General features: G+C 42.4%; 1 protein-coding gene across 1 annotated transcript; it reads left to right on the top strand.

Moving 5' to 3' along the window:
• The first annotated feature begins 891 nt into the window (after positions 1-891).
• LOC139413216 (14-3-3 protein beta/alpha-1) lies at positions 892-13,518 on the top strand. Its single transcript, XM_071160336.1, has 6 exons — positions 892-1,035; positions 9,722-10,022; positions 10,353-10,476; positions 10,810-10,973; positions 11,322-11,417; positions 11,551-13,518. Exons 2-6 carry the CDS (start codon positions 9,729-9,731, stop codon positions 11,605-11,607), a joined length of 735 nt encoding a protein of 244 aa, XP_071016437.1. The 5' UTR covers positions 892-1,035; positions 9,722-9,728; the 3' UTR covers positions 11,608-13,518.
• The last annotated feature ends 4,472 nt before the right edge of the window (positions 13,519-17,990 follow it).

The following is a 17,990-nucleotide window of genomic DNA, read 5'->3' as shown; positions in this document are numbered from 1 at the left end:
ACATTCCCACAGTCAGCATGCCAATTGCACACTCCCTCAAAACATGAGACACCTGTGGCATTGTGTTGTGTGACAAAACTGCACATTTTAGAGTGGCCTTTTATTGTCCCCAGCACAACTTACACCTGTGCAATGATCATGCTGTTTAATCAGCTTCTTGATATGCCACACCTGTCAAGTCGATGGATTAGCTTGGAAAATGAGAAATGCTCACTAACAGGGATGTAAACAAATTTGTGCACACATTTTAGAGAAATATGCTTTTTGCCCATGTGGAACATTTCTGAGATCTTTTATTTCAGCTCATGGAACATGGTACCAACACTTTAGACATTGCCTTTCGTAATTTTGTTCAGTATACATGGAACTCTTTTCATCCGAGGGGGTTCTTAGAACATTCACTATGTAAAAAAAAATGTGTGGGTGAATGGGTTATTCTACCAAGTCCCATAACGGGTTCTTCTGCCAGAATAACTTTTTCTCAGAGCAGTGTTTTTTTCTAAGAGCAGTGTTGTTAGGATTATGGTAGCAATATATATTTGTAATCATATGCATGCAATCATATTCATGCAAGTAGTCATTTCATAAGACATGATCAGTGCTTGACTTGGACAGGAGCTCACAGGAGCTGATTACTGGCAAATGTTCTACTGCTTGAGCTCCTGTTCCTCTTTAATAATATTAGCTCAAAAGTATACAGCCAGACTATCCTGTCTCAACATCTGTGTTCTATGATTTACACTTTACATCGGACTGTAAGCAATCGCTTGGAGACAGTAACTATGGTGACCACTTACGTCATCGCATAGTGGCTCGCATACTCTCTATGACGTCAACTGCCCTGCAGAATGCTTAGGAAACCCCGGAGTGCTGTTACCATAGATACTGGCGGGGGGAGGGGTGTAGTTTAGAGGAAGCGGAAGTGTTAGCGCAGGCGGAAGTGGTACTGCCCTGAAAATCCCGAGCAGCGAACGGAGGACAGCTTGGTACTCCCATCGTTTAGAGAAAAAGCAGGATTCAAAATACAAGCTAAATGTGAGTTCACTTGCACAAAAGTTCGATTATATTATTATCTCCTGGGTAAGATTGGTAATTGTGGGTTCATAATAACCCAACAATGTCTCCAATCGCTATCTGTGGCGGAAGGTGCCTATTGTGGTTTGGGGCTGGGTACAAGGATTTAGGCCGAGACGTGTGATTGAATAGCGAGCTAGAGCTCACAAGCTAGCTAGGAATTAGGTTATTGTAAACCACGTAGGGGAGATCTCAGATCTGCCCTGGGAAATATGAATCCAAATCCAAAATGGTACCGCAATGCTGATGTATATATCCACAGAAGACTATGTTTTTTTTTTGCAAGGCTAATGTTCCCTGCCTGGTCATCGTGAAATCAAGACTTACCTACCTTGCCAGCGCTAACAAGCTAATGCTAACTTGACGCTATCTCCAGCTAATTTTACAAGTGAATGGACTGCAATGCACAGGTTTTTGCGATGACACTGGTGCTAAATAGCTACGAATTAAATGATATTTTCGTATATCCAACTCATTGGTAGCATTCAATTACAATTACTGTTGCAAGATAACGTTAGCTAGTTTGCTAAAGGCAGCTTTCATATTAAAATGCCGCAAGGGAATGCGACAGAGAGGGCGTTACTAGCTCGCCAGCTCCATCTTCAATGCCTGACTGGAATCTAGCAAGCTAGCGCTTTAGCGATTAGGTTGGCTACCGATTTTATAGCGCAATGGTGCAGTATTTCCGCCATGGACGTTACATTTGACATCCGTGATCATAACTAGTTAGCGAGTATTTGCTAACGATCGAAAGATGGTTATGTTGGAGGAAATTGTAGCGATAGTAAAACACAGTGACATTTAAGACACAGCCTTGGTAATGTAGGATACCATACTGTCATAGTATACCAGTTGTTTTTTTTTTATTTTTTTTATTATAAATAAACTGATCTCAACTGGCGCAAGTGACACAGCCATTGTGAGCAAATCTGATCTTATCACATTCGAAATTGACTTGAGATAACATGGCCACAAGAGCCGTGTAACTAACTATACATGGCCATAATAATACTAATACATTGGTTAAACAATAAAGCTAAGATCACCTGCTGCGTTGTCACTACTGCACGTTATTTCTTAGGGATGTAATGTCCTTTGAAAACATGCCTTGCGTCTAGAGCTGGGTTTCACGTAAAAGTTATATGGTTAATTTCCTATAATGGTTGTTTAGAAGAAGAAAGTCTGCTGATTATGGCTTAAACCCCAATGGGGACAAATCGACATTTCCAGGAATGTCGTGTTTTCAAGATAGATTATCAGAAAACCACAATATTGGAGTTTGTTTAGTTGTGGCCAATCATAATGGACAAGTTTGCTCAAATATAATACCCAACATTTACCAAGCTGATCTTATATTGTCCTATGTCAGCATTATTTAGACGTTCCGGTGTGGACAATATTTTCTTTATAACATTACATTTGTGTTACTGGCCCAGAGAAAGGGGTTCCTTTCCTCTCAAAAAAAATGCTGAAAGTGTTCAAAGGTACATTGTATACTGTGTTTTTTAAAATATTTTTAATGACCTTTATTTAGCTAGGCAAGTCAGTTAAGAACAAATTATGATTTACAATGATGGCCTGTATGTCAATATATCAAATTAATTCAATCAATTCATGTATAACAAGAATCACTTTTTTAATATTTTTTTATGAGCGTTTGTTCTCATGTTGTCGTTTTGTGTCTTGGCTCCTTGTGTGCTGTGCACCTTCCCATTTACACACATACAGCAAGCCCTCCCCCTTACCACTCCCAACAACAAAGATGAGATCACTTCTTTCTCTCCTTTTTTTAAGACAAGAACTTTGAAAGTTTCTTCAAGTACAATTGCAAAAAGCATCAAGCACTATGATGAAACAGGCTTTCATGTGGACCGCCACAGGAAAAGAAGACCCGGAGTTACCTCTGCTGCAGAGGATAAGTTCATTGGAGTTACCAGCCTCAGGAATTGTAGCTCAAATAAATGCTTCACAGAGTTCAAGTAACAGACACATCTCAACATCAACTGTTCAGAGGAGTCTGCGTGAATCAGGCCTTAATGGTCAAATTGCTGCGAAGAAAACACTACTAAAGGAAACCAATAAGAAGAAGAGACTTGCTTGGGTCAAAAAAAAACGAGTAACGGACATTACACCGGTGGACATCGGTCCTTTTGATCTGAGTCCAAATGTGAGATTTTTGGTTCCAACTGCTGTGGCTTTGTGAGACGCAGAGTAGATGAACGGATGATCTCTGCATGTGTGGTTACCACCGTGAAGCATGGAGGTGCTGCTGCTGCTGGGGTGCTTTGCTGGTGACACTTTGATTTATTTAGAATTAATTTAGAATTCATCTGTAACAGATGCCATTCATATTCTATCTCTGCAACTCAGATTTTAACTTAGATAATGCAACTTAGATAATACATTTGATGATACGGTGGTAGCAATACATGGTTATAACATCTACCGAAAAGACAGAAATGCCAACGGAGGCGGTGTTGCTGTCTATATTCACAACCACATTCCTGTAAAGCTTAGAGAGGATCTAATGTTAAATACTGAGCGGCATAGGCAAGATACAGTAGATGGTATTGAGTGCATGTAAACAAAGTGGCATAGTTAAAGTGGCTAGTGATACATGTATTACATAAAGATGCAGTAGATGATATAGAGTACAGTATATACATATGAGATGAATAATGTAGGGTATGTAAACATTATATTAGGTAGCATTGTTTAAAGTGGCTAGTGATATATTTTACATTTCCCATCAATTCCCATTATTAAAGTGGCTGGAGTTGAGTCAGTGTGTTGGCAGCAGCCACTCAATGTTAGTTTAACTGTTTAACAGTCTGATGGCCTTGAGATAGAAGCTGTTTTTCAGTCTCTCGGTCCCAGCTTTGATGCACCTGTACTGACCTCGCCTTCTGGATGATAGCGGGGTGAACAGGCAGTGGCTCGGGTGGTTGTTGTCCTTGATGGCTGCTGCGCCTTCTTCACGATGCTGTCTGTGTGGGTGGACCAATTCAGTTTGTCTGTGATGTGTACGCTGAGGAATTTAACTTACTACCCTCTCCGCTACTGTTCCATCGATGTGGATAGGGGGGTGTTCCCTCTGCTGTTTCCTGAAGTCCACAATCATCTCCTTAGTTTTGTTGACGTTGAGTGTGAGGTTATTTTCCTGACACCACACTCCGAGGGCCCTCACCTCCTCCCTGTAGGCCGTCTCGTCGTTGTTGGTAATCAAGCTGTTGTGTCGTCCGCAAACTTGATGATTGAGTTGGAGGCGTGTGTGGCCACGCAGTCGTGGGTGAACAGGGAGTACAGGAGAGGGCTCAGAACGCACCCTTGTGGGGCCCCAGTGTTGAGGATCAGCGGGGTGGAGATGTTGTTGCCTACCCTCACCACCTGGGGGCGGCCCATCAGGAAGTCCAGTACCCAGTTGCACAGGGCGGGGTCGAGACCCAGGGTCTCGAGCTTGATGACGAGCTTGGAGGGCACTATGGTGTTAAATGCCGAGCTGTAGTGGACGAACAGCATTCTCACATAGGTATTCCTCTTGTCCAGATGCGTTAGGGCAGTGTGCAGTGTGGTTGAGATTGCATCGTCTGTGGACCTATTTGGGCGGTAAGCAAATTGGAGTGGGTCTAGGGTGTCAGGTAGGGTGGAGGTGATATGGTCCTTGACTAGTCTCTCAAAGCACTTCATGATGACGGAAGTGAGTGCTACGGGGCGGTAGTCGTTTAGCTCAGTTACCTTAGCTTTCTTGGGAACAGGAACAATGGTGGCCCTCTTGAAGCATGTGGGAACAACAGACTGGGATAGGGATTGATTGAATATGTCCGTAAACACACCAGCCAGCTGGTCTGCGCATGCTCTGAGGGCGCGGCTGGGGATGCCGTCTGGGCCTGCAGCCTTGCGAGGGTTGACACGTTTAAATGTTTTCCTCACGTCTGCTGCAGTGAAGGAGAGTCTGCATGTTTTAGTTGCGGGCCGTGTTAGTGGCACTGTATTGTCCTCAAAGCGGGCAAAAAAGTTATTTAGTCTGCCTGGGAGCAAGACATCCTGGTCCGTGACGGGGCTGGTTTTCTTTTTGTAGTCCGTGATTGACTGTAGACCCTGCCACATACCTCTTGTGTCTGAGCCGTTGAATTGAGATTCTACTTTGTCTCTATACTGACGCTTAGCTTGTTTGATTTCCTTGCGGAGGGAATAGTTACACTGTTTGTATTCGGTCATGTTTCCGGTCACCTTGCCCTGATTAAAAGCAGTGGTTCGCGCTTTCAGTTTCACGCCAATGCTGCCATCAATCCACGGTTTCTGGTTTGGGAATGTTTTAATCATTGCTATGGGAACGACATCTTCAACGCACGTTCTAATGAACTTGCTCACCGAATCAGCGTATTCGTCAATGTTGTTGTCTGACGCAATACGAAACATATCCCAGTCCACGTGATGGAAGCAGTCTTGGAGTGTGGAATCAGATTGGTCGGACCAGCGTTGAACAGACCTCAGCGCGGGAGCTTCTTGTTTTAGTTTCTGTCTGTAGGCAGGGATCAACAAAATGGAGTCGTGGTCAGCTTTTCCGAAAGGAGAGCGGGGCAGTTCCTTATATGCGTCGCAGAAGTTAGAATAGCAATGATCCAAGGTTTTTCCAGCCCTGGTTGCGCAATCTATATGCTGATACAATTTAGGGAGTCTTGTTTTCAGATTAGCCTTGTTAAAATCCCCAGCTACAATGAATGCAGCCTCCGGATATATTGATTCCAGTTTGCAAAGAGTCAAATAAAGTTCGTTCAGAGCCATCGATGTGTCTGCTTGGGGGGGAATATATACGGCTGTGATTATAATCAAAGAGAATTCCCTTGGTAGATAATGCGGTCGACATTTGATTGTGAGGAATTCTAAATCAGGTGAACAGAAGGACTTGAGTTCCTGTATGTTGTTGTGGCCACACCACGTCACGTTAACCATCTTCTTACCAGAAATATGTTTATTTTTGTCCGCGCGATGCGTGGAGAAACCAGCTGGATATTAAAAAAGAACCAAGACGCTAATAAAAACGCAAGCCTATCGATACACGTTCCTACTCATTCGTTACAGCTGCAGCGCTGGTTGTAGCACGAGTGGAAGTGGGAAGAATATGCATTTTATGGCTTATAAAGGTGTTGAATAAAAAGAGTTGACAGTGCTGAGTAAGGACTTACATAAACTCACTCATAAAAACAGCAGCTCTCGTCATGGTTAAAAAAAAAAAATCTCGCAGTATCAGCTTTAATGTAGCTTTTTTTAAATTCCTGCTACATTACTGCAGACACGGTAAACTGAGCCACACGATTGGCCAGCGGTAGGCCTTTAGTGCACTTGATTTACTCTCCGGGCCAGCCTGGAAGGCAGGGTCCGTAACTTCCGACACATGTTTCAAAATGCAAACTCTTTGCCTGCTCAGCGCTCAGGCCAGCTAAACCTTTTTTACAGAAATGTTTGGCGATCGACTGAAAGCGATTAGTTGGTGACCACTGGTTAGGGTGTAGTTTCAACCTATTTTAATTGTATTTTTGTTCAACTAGGCAAGTCCGTTAAGAACAAATTCTTATTTTACAATGATGGCCTAACCCGGATGACACTAGGCCAATTGTGCCCGCCCTATGGGACTCCTGATCACGTCTGGTTGTGATACAGCCCGGGATCGAACCAGAGTCTGTAGTGATGCCTCTAGCACTGAGATGCAGTGTTTTAGACCGCTGTGCCACTCGGGAGCCCATGGGCCATTGTCAGATGGCAGCCAAGTGCAAGGGGGGAAATTAGCCAATTACATGTCCTCAGTGTTTTGAATAGACTTATTTAAGAAAAGTCAAGGATGGGGTTGTATGACTTTGAAAATGGCAGAATAATTCAAATGTTAAATTCATATGACCTCAATGATGCTCTCTGAGTTTAGTTGTCTATGATTAGTGTCTCCTCGGTCATCTTTCAAATACCCACGTGATGTTGTATGCTCCTGAAAACCAATGAGTAGATGGGAGAGGTGGGACTTCCAGCGTGTCAAGTGTCTCAAAAATAGACAAGTTATATTTTATCGTTTGACTACGCATACTCTCGTTCAGGCCTGTGAGCGGCGTGGGTGAAATGGTTCAATAACATGTACACTACCAGTCAAAAGTTTGGACACACATACTCATTCAAGGGTTTGTTATTATTTTTTATTGTTATTATTTTCTACATTGTAGAATAATAGTGAAGACATCAACTATGAAATAACACATTAAATCCTGTAGTAACCAAGAAAGTGTTAAACAAATCCAAATATATTTTAGATAATTCAAAGTAGCTACCCTTTGCCTTGATGACAGTTTTGCACAGTCTTGGCATTCTCTCAACCAGCTTCCCCTGGAATACTTTTCCAACAGTCTTGAAGGAGTTCCCACATATGCTGAGCACTTGTTGGCTGCTTTTCCTTCACTCTGCGGTCCAATTTATCCCAAACCATCTCAATTGGGTTGAGGTTGGGTGATTGTGGAGACCAGGTCATCTGATGCAGCACTCCGTCACTCTCTTTCTCGGTCAAATAGCCCTTATACAGCCTGGAGGTGTGTTCGGTCATTGTCCTGTTGAAAAACAAATGATAGTCCCACTAAGCGCAAACCAGATGCGATGGCATATCGCTGCAGAATGCTGTGGTTGCCATGCTGGTTAATTGTGCCTTGAATTCTAAATAAATTAAGAATATTGTCACCAGCAAAGCACCATAACACCACCTCCTTCATGCTTCATGGTGGGAACCATGTGCCGATCATCCGTTCACCTACTCTGCATCTCAGAAAGACATGGTGGTTAGAACCAAAAATTTATAATTTGGACTCTTCAGACCAAAGGAGATTTTCACCTGTCTATTGTCCATTGCTCTCTTATTATTGGTGTCCGTTAGTAGTGGTTTCTTTGCAGCAATTCAACCATGAAGGCCTGATTCATGCAGTCTCCTCTGAACAGTTGATTTTGAGATGTCTGTTACTTGAACTCCGTGAAGCATTTATTTGGGCTACAATTTCTGAAGCTGGTAACTCTAATGAACTTATCCTCTGCAGCAGAGGTAACTCTGGGTCTTGATGGATGATGGGTTTTTGCGACTGTACTTGAAGAAATGTTCCGTATTAACTGACCTTTGTCTTAAAGTAATGATGGACTGTCATTTCTCTTTGCTTATATGAGCTGTTCTTACCATAACATGGACTTGGTCTTTAACCAAATAGAGCTACCTTCTGTATATCACCCCTACCTTGTCACAACATAAATGCTTGGCTCAAACGTATTAAAGAGGAAAGAAATTCCACAAATTGACTTTTAACAAGGCACACCTGCTAATTGAAATGCATTCCAGGTGAATACCTCATGAGGCTGGTTGAGAGAATGCCAAGAGTGTGCAAAGCTGTCATCAAGACAAAGGGTGGCTACTTTGAAAAATCTTAAGTAAAAATATATATTTGGATTTGTTAAACACGTGTTATTTCATAGTTTTGATGTCTTCACTATTATTCTACAATTGTAGAAAATAGTACAAATGTGGCCTCCCGAGTGGCGCAGTGGTCGAAGGCACTGCATCGCAGTTGCTAGCTGTGCCACTAGAGATCCTGGTTCGAGTCCAGGCTCTGTTACAGCCGGCCGCGAACAGGAGACTTATGGGGTGGCGCACAATTGGCCCAGCGTCGTCCGGGTTAGGCGAGGGTTTGGCTGGCAGGGATGTCCTTGTTCCATCGTGCTCTAGCGACTCCTGTGGCTGGCCGGGTGCATGCACGCTGACACGGTCGCCAGGTGTTTCCTCCGAACACGTTGGTGTTGTACGGGTGTTGCAGCGATGAGACAAGACTGTAACTACCAATTGGACACCATGAAATTGGGGAGAAAATGGGTTAAAAGTAAAAACAAAAAATCAAGATAAACCCGCAAATGAGTAGGTGTCCAAACCTTTGACTGGTACATTTATTTTGCAACGCTCGTGCACGGAATGTAGCCGCTGTGGTTTGCATGTAAGGGAGTAGTTCCTGACTGGTATCTGAAAGGTTTTATGATGTTTATTAATCAATTTGATCGTGTAGCCTATTGAATACTCAATAATTTTCCATTTGAAGAACACTTGCAGGTTTTGGGTCAGTTCCATTTAAATTCAGTCAAGTAAACTTGCTTTTCAGTTTACTTCCAGAATTAACTGAATTAAAATGAAATTGACCCGGACATGTCTGGACATGCTATTGGGTTGTCTTTATATCTGTATATTAATGCATATTTAAAAATCCTAATCATTATCAGTCAGAAATGAGGCCCTCCCTTTGCTGAGAGAGACGTCTGTGCTAATAGGCTATTGGTTTATTGGGCATTTTATTACGCCTAATAACTGAGTATTCAGTAGGCTACATGATAAAACGGATTAATAAAATCAGAACATTCTAAAACTTTTCAGGACCCACAGAGGTGCACATTAATGTTCTAGCCCAGCACAAGCACACCAGATGCATCTAATCAGGTCTGTTAGTATATGACTAGATAAAAAATGTTCATCCCCTTGGGTCCACAGTACTAGGATTGTAGAATGGGTAACCTCATACTTTCTAACACTACTAATAACTGTTGCTTGGTGTGACTATGACCACAATAACTCTGTGCCATTTCACAGCCTCGACATGGACAAGAACGACCTGGTACAGAAGGCTAAGCTGGCCGAGCAGGCCGAACGCTATGACGACATGGCGGCGGCGATGAAAGCGGTGACGGAGCAGGGCGGCGAGCTCTCCAACGAGGAGCGCAACCTGCTGTCGGTGGCCTACAAGAATGTGGTGGGGGCGCGTCGCTCCTCCTGGCGTGTCATCTCCAGCATCGAGCAGAAGACCGAGGGCAACGAGAAGAAGCAGCAGATGGCCCGTGAATACCGCGAGAAGATTGAGGCCGAGCTGCAGGACATCTGCAAGGATGTGCTGGTGAGAGAGCTTGCTAGTCTATGCAAGCGAGAGCTTGCTAGTCTATGTGCCCCCCCATCGCTTTTAAAGGAGTCCCTTGATGCTATGGGGACGGGGTGATATAACGTGACACTGGGGAGTTACATTCATTTAGAGTCCAGGCAATTTGGGAATGTGGTTGGAAGTGGAAATTGTACAGGGAAAATGCCCTATTTACACAACAAGCATTTTTCATTTAGCGTGAATGTGAGCTGGAATCAATTTGACACCAAAGCAAGGTTGCAGAGCATCTATTTTTGGTTAATCTTTTGTGTTGACTGACACCCAATCAACCCCTTTTCTTGGTTTTAGGCACTCCTCGACAATTACCTCATTGCCAATGCGACTCAGGCAGAAAGCAAGGTGTTCTACCTTAAAATGAAAGGTGACTACTACAGATATCTGTCCGAGGTGGCATCTGGAGACTCAAAAAAGAGTAAGTAGATCTCTGTTCTGTGAGGAAGCTTCCGAGTCACACTGTTGCCAAGAACCCATAACCGTTAATTGGCCACTTTTCCTCAGCCTCTGATTATCATGGAAATAAGCAAAACCTACATTTTTATAATCTGCTGCTTGCAGTGCTTTTTAAGGCTTAAGTGGTATCATCACTGGCCTGATTTGATGTCCACAGTACATAATATCTAGACAATGTTCAATCAGTATCCATTATACAGAAGATGCTCTGTGAAATGAAACATTAATTCTCTTCAACAAAAGCATGATGAGTGAATGGTGTTAATTCATTGGGCCCCTTCGCTCCCCATCACAGCCACAGTGGAGAACTCCCAGCAGGCCTACCAGGAGGCATTTGACATCAGCAAGAAGGACATGCAGCCGACACACCCCATCAGGCTGGGCCTCGCTCTCAACTTTTCCGTCTTCTATTACGAGATCCTCAACTCCCCCGAGCAGGCCTGCAGTTTGGCGAAGGCGGTGGGGCACCGTTATACACTCACACACGTTACACCATCACACTGCAGTGACTGCGTGATACAGAAGGAGCCTTTTTTGGCCTCCGTATAACCGGAGTGCAAACACGCCCCTCCTGCTCAGCTTTTTTACACAAACCTGCTCGTTAACACCGGTGCTTGTGTTGTTGGCATTTGCCAAATATTTAAATGAAAAATAGACTGTTGACTGTTGTGATGGTGCTTTGTCATCTGGAGTACCAAGCTTTGTCAATTGGTAAAGTGTTTTGGAGGCATTTTATGCTGTGGTATTCTGGGCCTTATAAAACATGTTTTTTTTTTACCCCCTTCCATATACCTATTTTCCCTATAGGCTTTCGACGAAGCGATCGCCGAACTTGACACCTTGAACGAGGACTCTTACAAAGACAGCACCTTGATCATGCAGCTACTAAGGGACAATCTCACTGTAAGTGCTTACCGCCAATATGTGCCTTGCCAATGTCATGCCATTCAAATGCATTATCGTTCTATAGACTTGGAACTGAATGCCTCGAGTGTATGAATCCAATGTTTTTTTTGTTTTTTCCCCCTCTCTACAGCTGTGGACATCAGAAAACCAGGGTGACGAGGGGGATGCCGGCGAAGGGGAGAACTAAAGGCGTTGCACATCACTGTTAATCCACCCACACTCTTCTTTCTCTTATTTTACACATATACAGCCCATACATCCCTGCTCCATCCAGCCCCCTCCCTTTCTGTATGACAAGCAGCATGAATTGTACCTGACCTACCAGTTGTGCCCTTTCTCAGATATGCTCAGTTGTTAACAAGCAGAGTATTGTTTTGTGAGGATAAAAGAAAAATAAATTTACCCGGTTGAGTGGCAAGGCCATTCACCCCACCTTCCCCTTTTGATTCTCTCCTAACATTTCATAAAGATATGTTCTTTCACCTAGCAAGATATGCATTTTAGTATCCTTTTTTGCTTTGCTAGTGTACTGGCGATTGCTGGTTTTTATTCAAAAAGGTCATTAAACTGTCCGTTTATTTTCAACAAACACTGTGATGCTTAGTTTTTCTCCACATAATCACAAGTTCTGGTCGCTAAAATTCAGTACTGTATGTAGCAGTGCAATTCTGCTGTGGCCTCAGAGAATGGTGGTAGAGGTTGTATTGTGACACTGACTAACATGCATATTGCTGTGTATTGTACATTTTATTTTGGATCTGAAACTAAAATGAATACAAGGGACCCTAGGTTTTGCCATTCAATGTATGTCCAGCTGAAAAGAAAAAAAACATTCCATTAGAACCTAACATTAAAGATAGACTCAGCGAAATAACATTGCAGCACTGCAGATATTGAGATGAGCAAGACTTTGGTCTTACACGGTCACACAGTATCTGTGCATGCGCACAGGTTTGCTTCACATTGTTAGTGTGGTAGGTACGAGACCAAAACAGAGTGAAAGTTGAGCTCCCACTTCAGTGCTCTTAGTTGCGGAAATAGACCCACTATGCTGTTTACTTTCTGCATTGACGTCATTTCAGAGTCTACCTTCATCTTTTTTGAACAAACAGGAGCATTCTCCTAATGGTATGTACTAGTGCAGTTGACAAAAAGGTGCTGTTTGACATTAGTATAATAATACTATTTTGTTCTTAAATGTTACTTTTTTGCTTTGCGTAATAGTGACTTGCACATTGGTTCAAAACTAAATTGTAAACCCTTTTAAAATACATTTTAAATCTGTCTTAAATTTTGTTAACCTGCTTGCAAAGAAACACCTTAAAGCTGTTTTACGTTGAACTTTTACATATTGGTTATTAAAGCCTTTCTTGAAGGCCTTATGCTGACAGTCCAAACTGACCAGTCAAAAGTTAGATTTCATAAAGGAAACAATAAGGGAATGCATGCTCTTGCCCACGAAGAGTGTGTAAGCAAGTCCCCTTATGTAAATTGTGTCAGTCAGAGATGGCATTGATGCTTTTGTTTTGTGTATCTCCAGACTTAAGGGTCTATCAGAGGAGACCATATTGTAGTGGAATGCGGTCAGTGGATGGGTTAGATTCTGGAGTAGTGCAAGGAACTTGAAGAAGTAGCTGAATTCACTCAGTGTCACAATACTTTGTCATCACCATAACATTCCACTTAGGTGTTGAATTCATCTGGTTCAGTCTTGCTGAAGACAATGTTTCATGCACTGAAAAAAATCTCCCCGTTAGCTGATTAAATGGCAGTTATTCTACGCTTAATTTAAAAAAATGCAGTAGTGAATGTGGAACCGAGCCTGTCTGTATATCTGGTATCTCCAATTGCTTTGTTTTTACTGACCAGTATTCTGCCTAAAGTTTGCTTCTGTGATGGTTTATATTGCTTAGCGCGCACGTGGTTGTGAAAATTTAGAATAGCATTAAAACAAAAATACACAAAAAAAACAACCCCTGGTTATTGACGTAATACTAGATTTGTATGTCTTTTAAAACAGTTCTAGTTTCACCCTACATGTTATCAGGAAAATGTAAAAGACAATTTAAAGTGAAATAAAAGTTTTATCAGTTCCAAATTGTCCTGTTTTGTTTTTGTAACGAGTGGTTTGTCTGACAGAGTTAAACACTCTCGCATACATTTTTACTTAGTCTGATAAGCATTATTTAATGTTAAATTAAAACAGTTGACCTCAAAGGCTGCATTTACAGCCCAATTCTGATTTTTTTTTCACTAATTGGTTTTTCAACCAATCAGATCAGCGATTGGTCAAAAGAACAATTAGTGGGAAAAATGTCTGAAATGGGCTGCCTGTGTACAGTGCCTTGCGAAAGTATTCGGCCCCCTTGAACTTGGCGACCTTTTGCCACATTTCAGGCTTCAAACATAAAGATATAAAACTATTTTTTTGTGGAGAATCAACAAGTGGGACACAATCATGAAGTGGAATGACATTTATTGGATATTTCAAACTTTTTTAACAAATCAAAAACTGAAAAATTGGGCGTGCAAAATTATTCAGCCCCTTTACTTTCAGTGCAGCAAACTCTCCAGAAGTTCAGTGAGGATCTCTGAATGATCCAATGTTGACCTAAATGACTAATGATGATAAATACAATCCACCTGTGTGTAATCAAGTCTCCGTATAAATGCACCTGCACTGTGATAGTCTCAGAGGTCCGTTAAAAGCGCAGAGAGCATCATGAAGAACAAGGAACACACCAGGCAGGTCCGAGATACTGTTGTGAAGAAGTTTAAAGCCGGATTTGGATACAACATTTCCCAAGCTTTAAACATCCCAAGGAGCACTGTGCAAGCGATAATATTGAAATGGAAGGAGTATCAGACCACTGCAAATCTACCAAGACCTGGCCGTCCCTCTAAACTTTCACCTCATACAAGGAGAAGACTGATCAGAGATGCAGCCAAGAGGCCCATGATCACTCTGGATGAACTGCAGAGATCTACAGCTGAGGTGGGAGACTCTGTCCATAGGACAACAATCAGTCGTATATTGCACAAATCTGGCCTTTATGGAAGAGTGGCAAGAAGAAAGCCATTTCTTAAAGATATCCATAAAAAGTGTTGTTTAAAGTTTGCCACAAGCCACCTGGGAGACACACCAAACATGTGGAAGAAGGTGCTCTGGTCAGATGAAACCAAAATTGAACTTTTTGGCAACAATGCAAAACGTTATGTTTGGCGTAAAAGCAACACAGCTCATCACACTGAACACACCATACCCAGTGTCAAACATGGTGGTGGCAGCATCATGGTTTGGGCCTGCTTTTCTTCAGCAGGGACAGGGAAGATGGTTAAAATTGATGGGAAGATGGATGGAGCCAAATACAGGACCCTTCTGGAAGAAAACCTGATGGAGTCTGCAAAAGACCTGAGACTGGGACGGAGATTTGTCTTCCAACAAGACAATGATCCAAAACATAAAGCAAAATCTACAATGGAATGGTTCAAAAATAAACATATCCAGGTGTTAGAATGGCCAAGTCAAAGTCCAGACCTGAATCCAATCGAGAATCTGTGGAAAGAACTGAAAACTGCTGTTCACAAATGCTCTCCATCCAACCTCACTGAGCTCGAGCTGTTTTGCAAGGAGGAATGGGAAAAAATGTCAGTCTCTCGATGTGCAAAACTGATAGAGACATACCCCAAGCGACTTACCACAGTAATCGCAGCAAAAGGTGGCGCTACAAAATATTAACTTAAGGGGGCTGAATAATTTTGCACACCCAATTTTTCAGTTTTTGATTTGTTAAAAAAGTTTGAAATATCCAATAAATGTCGTTCCACTTCATGATTGTGTCCCACTTGTTGTTGATTCTTCACAAAAAAATACAGTTTTATATCTTTATGTTTGAAGCCTGAAATGTGGCAAAAGGTCGCAAAGTTCAAGGGGGCTGAATACTTTCGCAAGGCACTGTACATGCAGCCAAAGAAGATTCAATCAGATCAAGTATTAACCGGATAGCCAACACCCGCATAGCTGATGTTTTGGCAGTGTAGATGCATTGGAGCTGTCAAATTGGTGAGAAGCTGCTCTTGATCATTGTCATTAAAGCCACACCTTCCTGCTTGCATTAGATGTTCAGAATAAGAAAGTGTAGGCTATATATAAATGACGCTTAAATTTGAAATAATGAAAGAGGATTTCTATCAACCTAATTGAGTAGATTAGGCCTGCAAGTCACATTCCACTGTTCGAACGTGTGAACAAGGCTGCATGGGATTGCTCTTAATGCAACTCTGTGCAGCCAATGGCAATGTCCACTTTAGGTATAACGCCAGGAGCTGCTTTTGGATTTGACAGCTCTAGCGCAGCTCACCTTTGACACTGCCAAAACAACCGCTATGCTGATGTCTGAAAGCGGATCTGATTGAATAGAGCACTTAATATATTCCTCAGGCGTCCTATTTCTATTTGGTCCTTTCTACTATGGGCTCTTGAATTAGGCTACATACTATTGCACACAACCTAGAAATTGAAATGAAGCATCAGGGCACTAGATACATCCTGAAGTGCAGTCATTGACCACAATGAAGATAAATGGGGGAAATTATTATTTTGCTACATCAACAAAAGATTGCCAAATATCAAAATTGATTGAATAGCCCCAGGAATTGACCAGCAGTTCTGAAAATCTGAGGATAGTCATTTCTGTGGGGCTCCCTCTTTGAAGTCTGGTTACTCTCATGGATTTTTCCTATTTAGGGAGTTTTTCCTTTAAACTCCCCAACACTGCTTATTTCCTATGGGATCATCATGGCACTTGCTTTCTCTTTAAAATTAAATGTTGTGATCGGCCAACCACGAACCCAGTATAGTATACCTTGCATTATTTAACAGCATTTAAAAAATAAAAAATAAAGGTTAGTTGGGGAAAACAGGGTTGTGGGTCATGAGATATGCAGTTGAAGATAAAATAAACAAAAATACAAAACACAGCTGAAAATAATTTAGTCAGCGAACCTAAAATTAAGAAACTCTGCATAGTTTCCCTGCAGTCAAGTGGCTTACAGTATTATTATAGATTTTCAACTTCCTAGAACAAGAACCTACCAGCATACAGTGGCTTGGCTGACCACTCTTGACAGTTACACTATCAAGCAACTTCAAATGGATAGCTTCAAATAAAAATGGGATTTTCTCTCAATTGAATTCCTACTACTACATAGCCTATATGATACATCTCATACATTATACACATTAGCATGCATGTAGAAATGTTATGGCGTATACCCTTAGTGACCTGGAATTGGGTGAAATAGCCATCCTATGATTAAACCTTAAAGTGCAACTCCACAACTTTTCAACCTTATATTAGTTATCTCAAGCATCTACATACACCCTATATACAACAGTACCCCTTCAAATGAGTGAATTCAGCTATTTCAGCCACCTTCGTTGCTGACATGTGTATAACAACAAGCACACAGCCATGCAATCTCCATAGAGAGCCATGCAATCTTCATTGTTTTAATTCACTGTAGAGCCCTCAGTCCTGCTCAAAATGCCTTAGATGGCTCTTTTGTCCCACCCCACACTCATGCGGAAACCTCACCTAGGATAACTGACGCCTCCAGAGACAACCTCTCTCATCGTCACCCAACGCATAGGTTTACCTCCACTGTACTCACATCCTACCATACCCTTGTCCGTACAGTACATTATGTCTTGAATCTATTCTACCATGCCCAGAAATCTGCTCCTTTAAATCTCTGTTCCGAAAGCACTAGACGACCAGTTCTTATAGCCTTTAGCCGTACCCTTATCCGACTCCTCTGTTCCTCTGGTGATGTAGAGGTTAACCCAGGCCCTGTAGCCCCCAGTACTACACCTACTCCCCAGGCGCTATCATTTGTTGACTTTGGTAACCGTAAAAGCCTTGGTTTCGTGCATGTTAACATCAGAAGCCTCATCCCTAAGTTTGTTTTATTCACTGCTTTAGCAAACTCCGCCAACCCTGATGTCCTAGCTGTTTCTGAATCCTGGCTTAGGAAGGCCATTAAAAATTCTTAAATTTCCATCCCCAACTACAACATTTTCCGCCAAGATAGAACTGCCAAAGGGGGTGGAGTTGCAATCTACTGCAGAGCCTGCAGAGGTCTGTGCCCAAAAAGTACGAGCTTCTACTTTTAAAAATCCACCTTTCCAGAAATAAGTCTCTCACTGTTGCCACTTGTTATAGACCCCCCTCAACCCCCAGCTGCACCCTGCACACCATATGTGAATTAATCGCCCCTCATTTATCTTCAGAGTTTGTACTGTTAGGTGACCTAAACTGGGATATGCTTAACACCCCGGCCGTCCTACAATCTAAACTAGATGCCCTCAATCTCACACAAATTATCATGGAATCTACCAGGTACAACCCTAAATCCGTAAACATGGGCACCCTCATCGATATCATCCTGACCAACCTGCCCTCTAAATACACCTCTGCTGTCTTCAACCAGGATCTCAGCGATCACTCCCTGCGTCCATAATGGGTCCGCGGTCAAACGACCACCCGTCATCACTGTCAAACGCTCCCT

The sequence above is a fragment of the Oncorhynchus clarkii genome, chromosome 7 (genome assembly GCF_045791955.1).
Source record: "Oncorhynchus clarkii lewisi isolate Uvic-CL-2024 chromosome 7, UVic_Ocla_1.0, whole genome shotgun sequence".
In the NCBI taxonomy this organism is placed as follows: domain Eukaryota; kingdom Metazoa; phylum Chordata; class Actinopteri; order Salmoniformes; family Salmonidae; genus Oncorhynchus; species Oncorhynchus clarkii.
The sequence above is the reverse complement of the archived record's forward strand: the minus strand, read 5'-3'. Positions and strand labels throughout refer to the sequence as shown.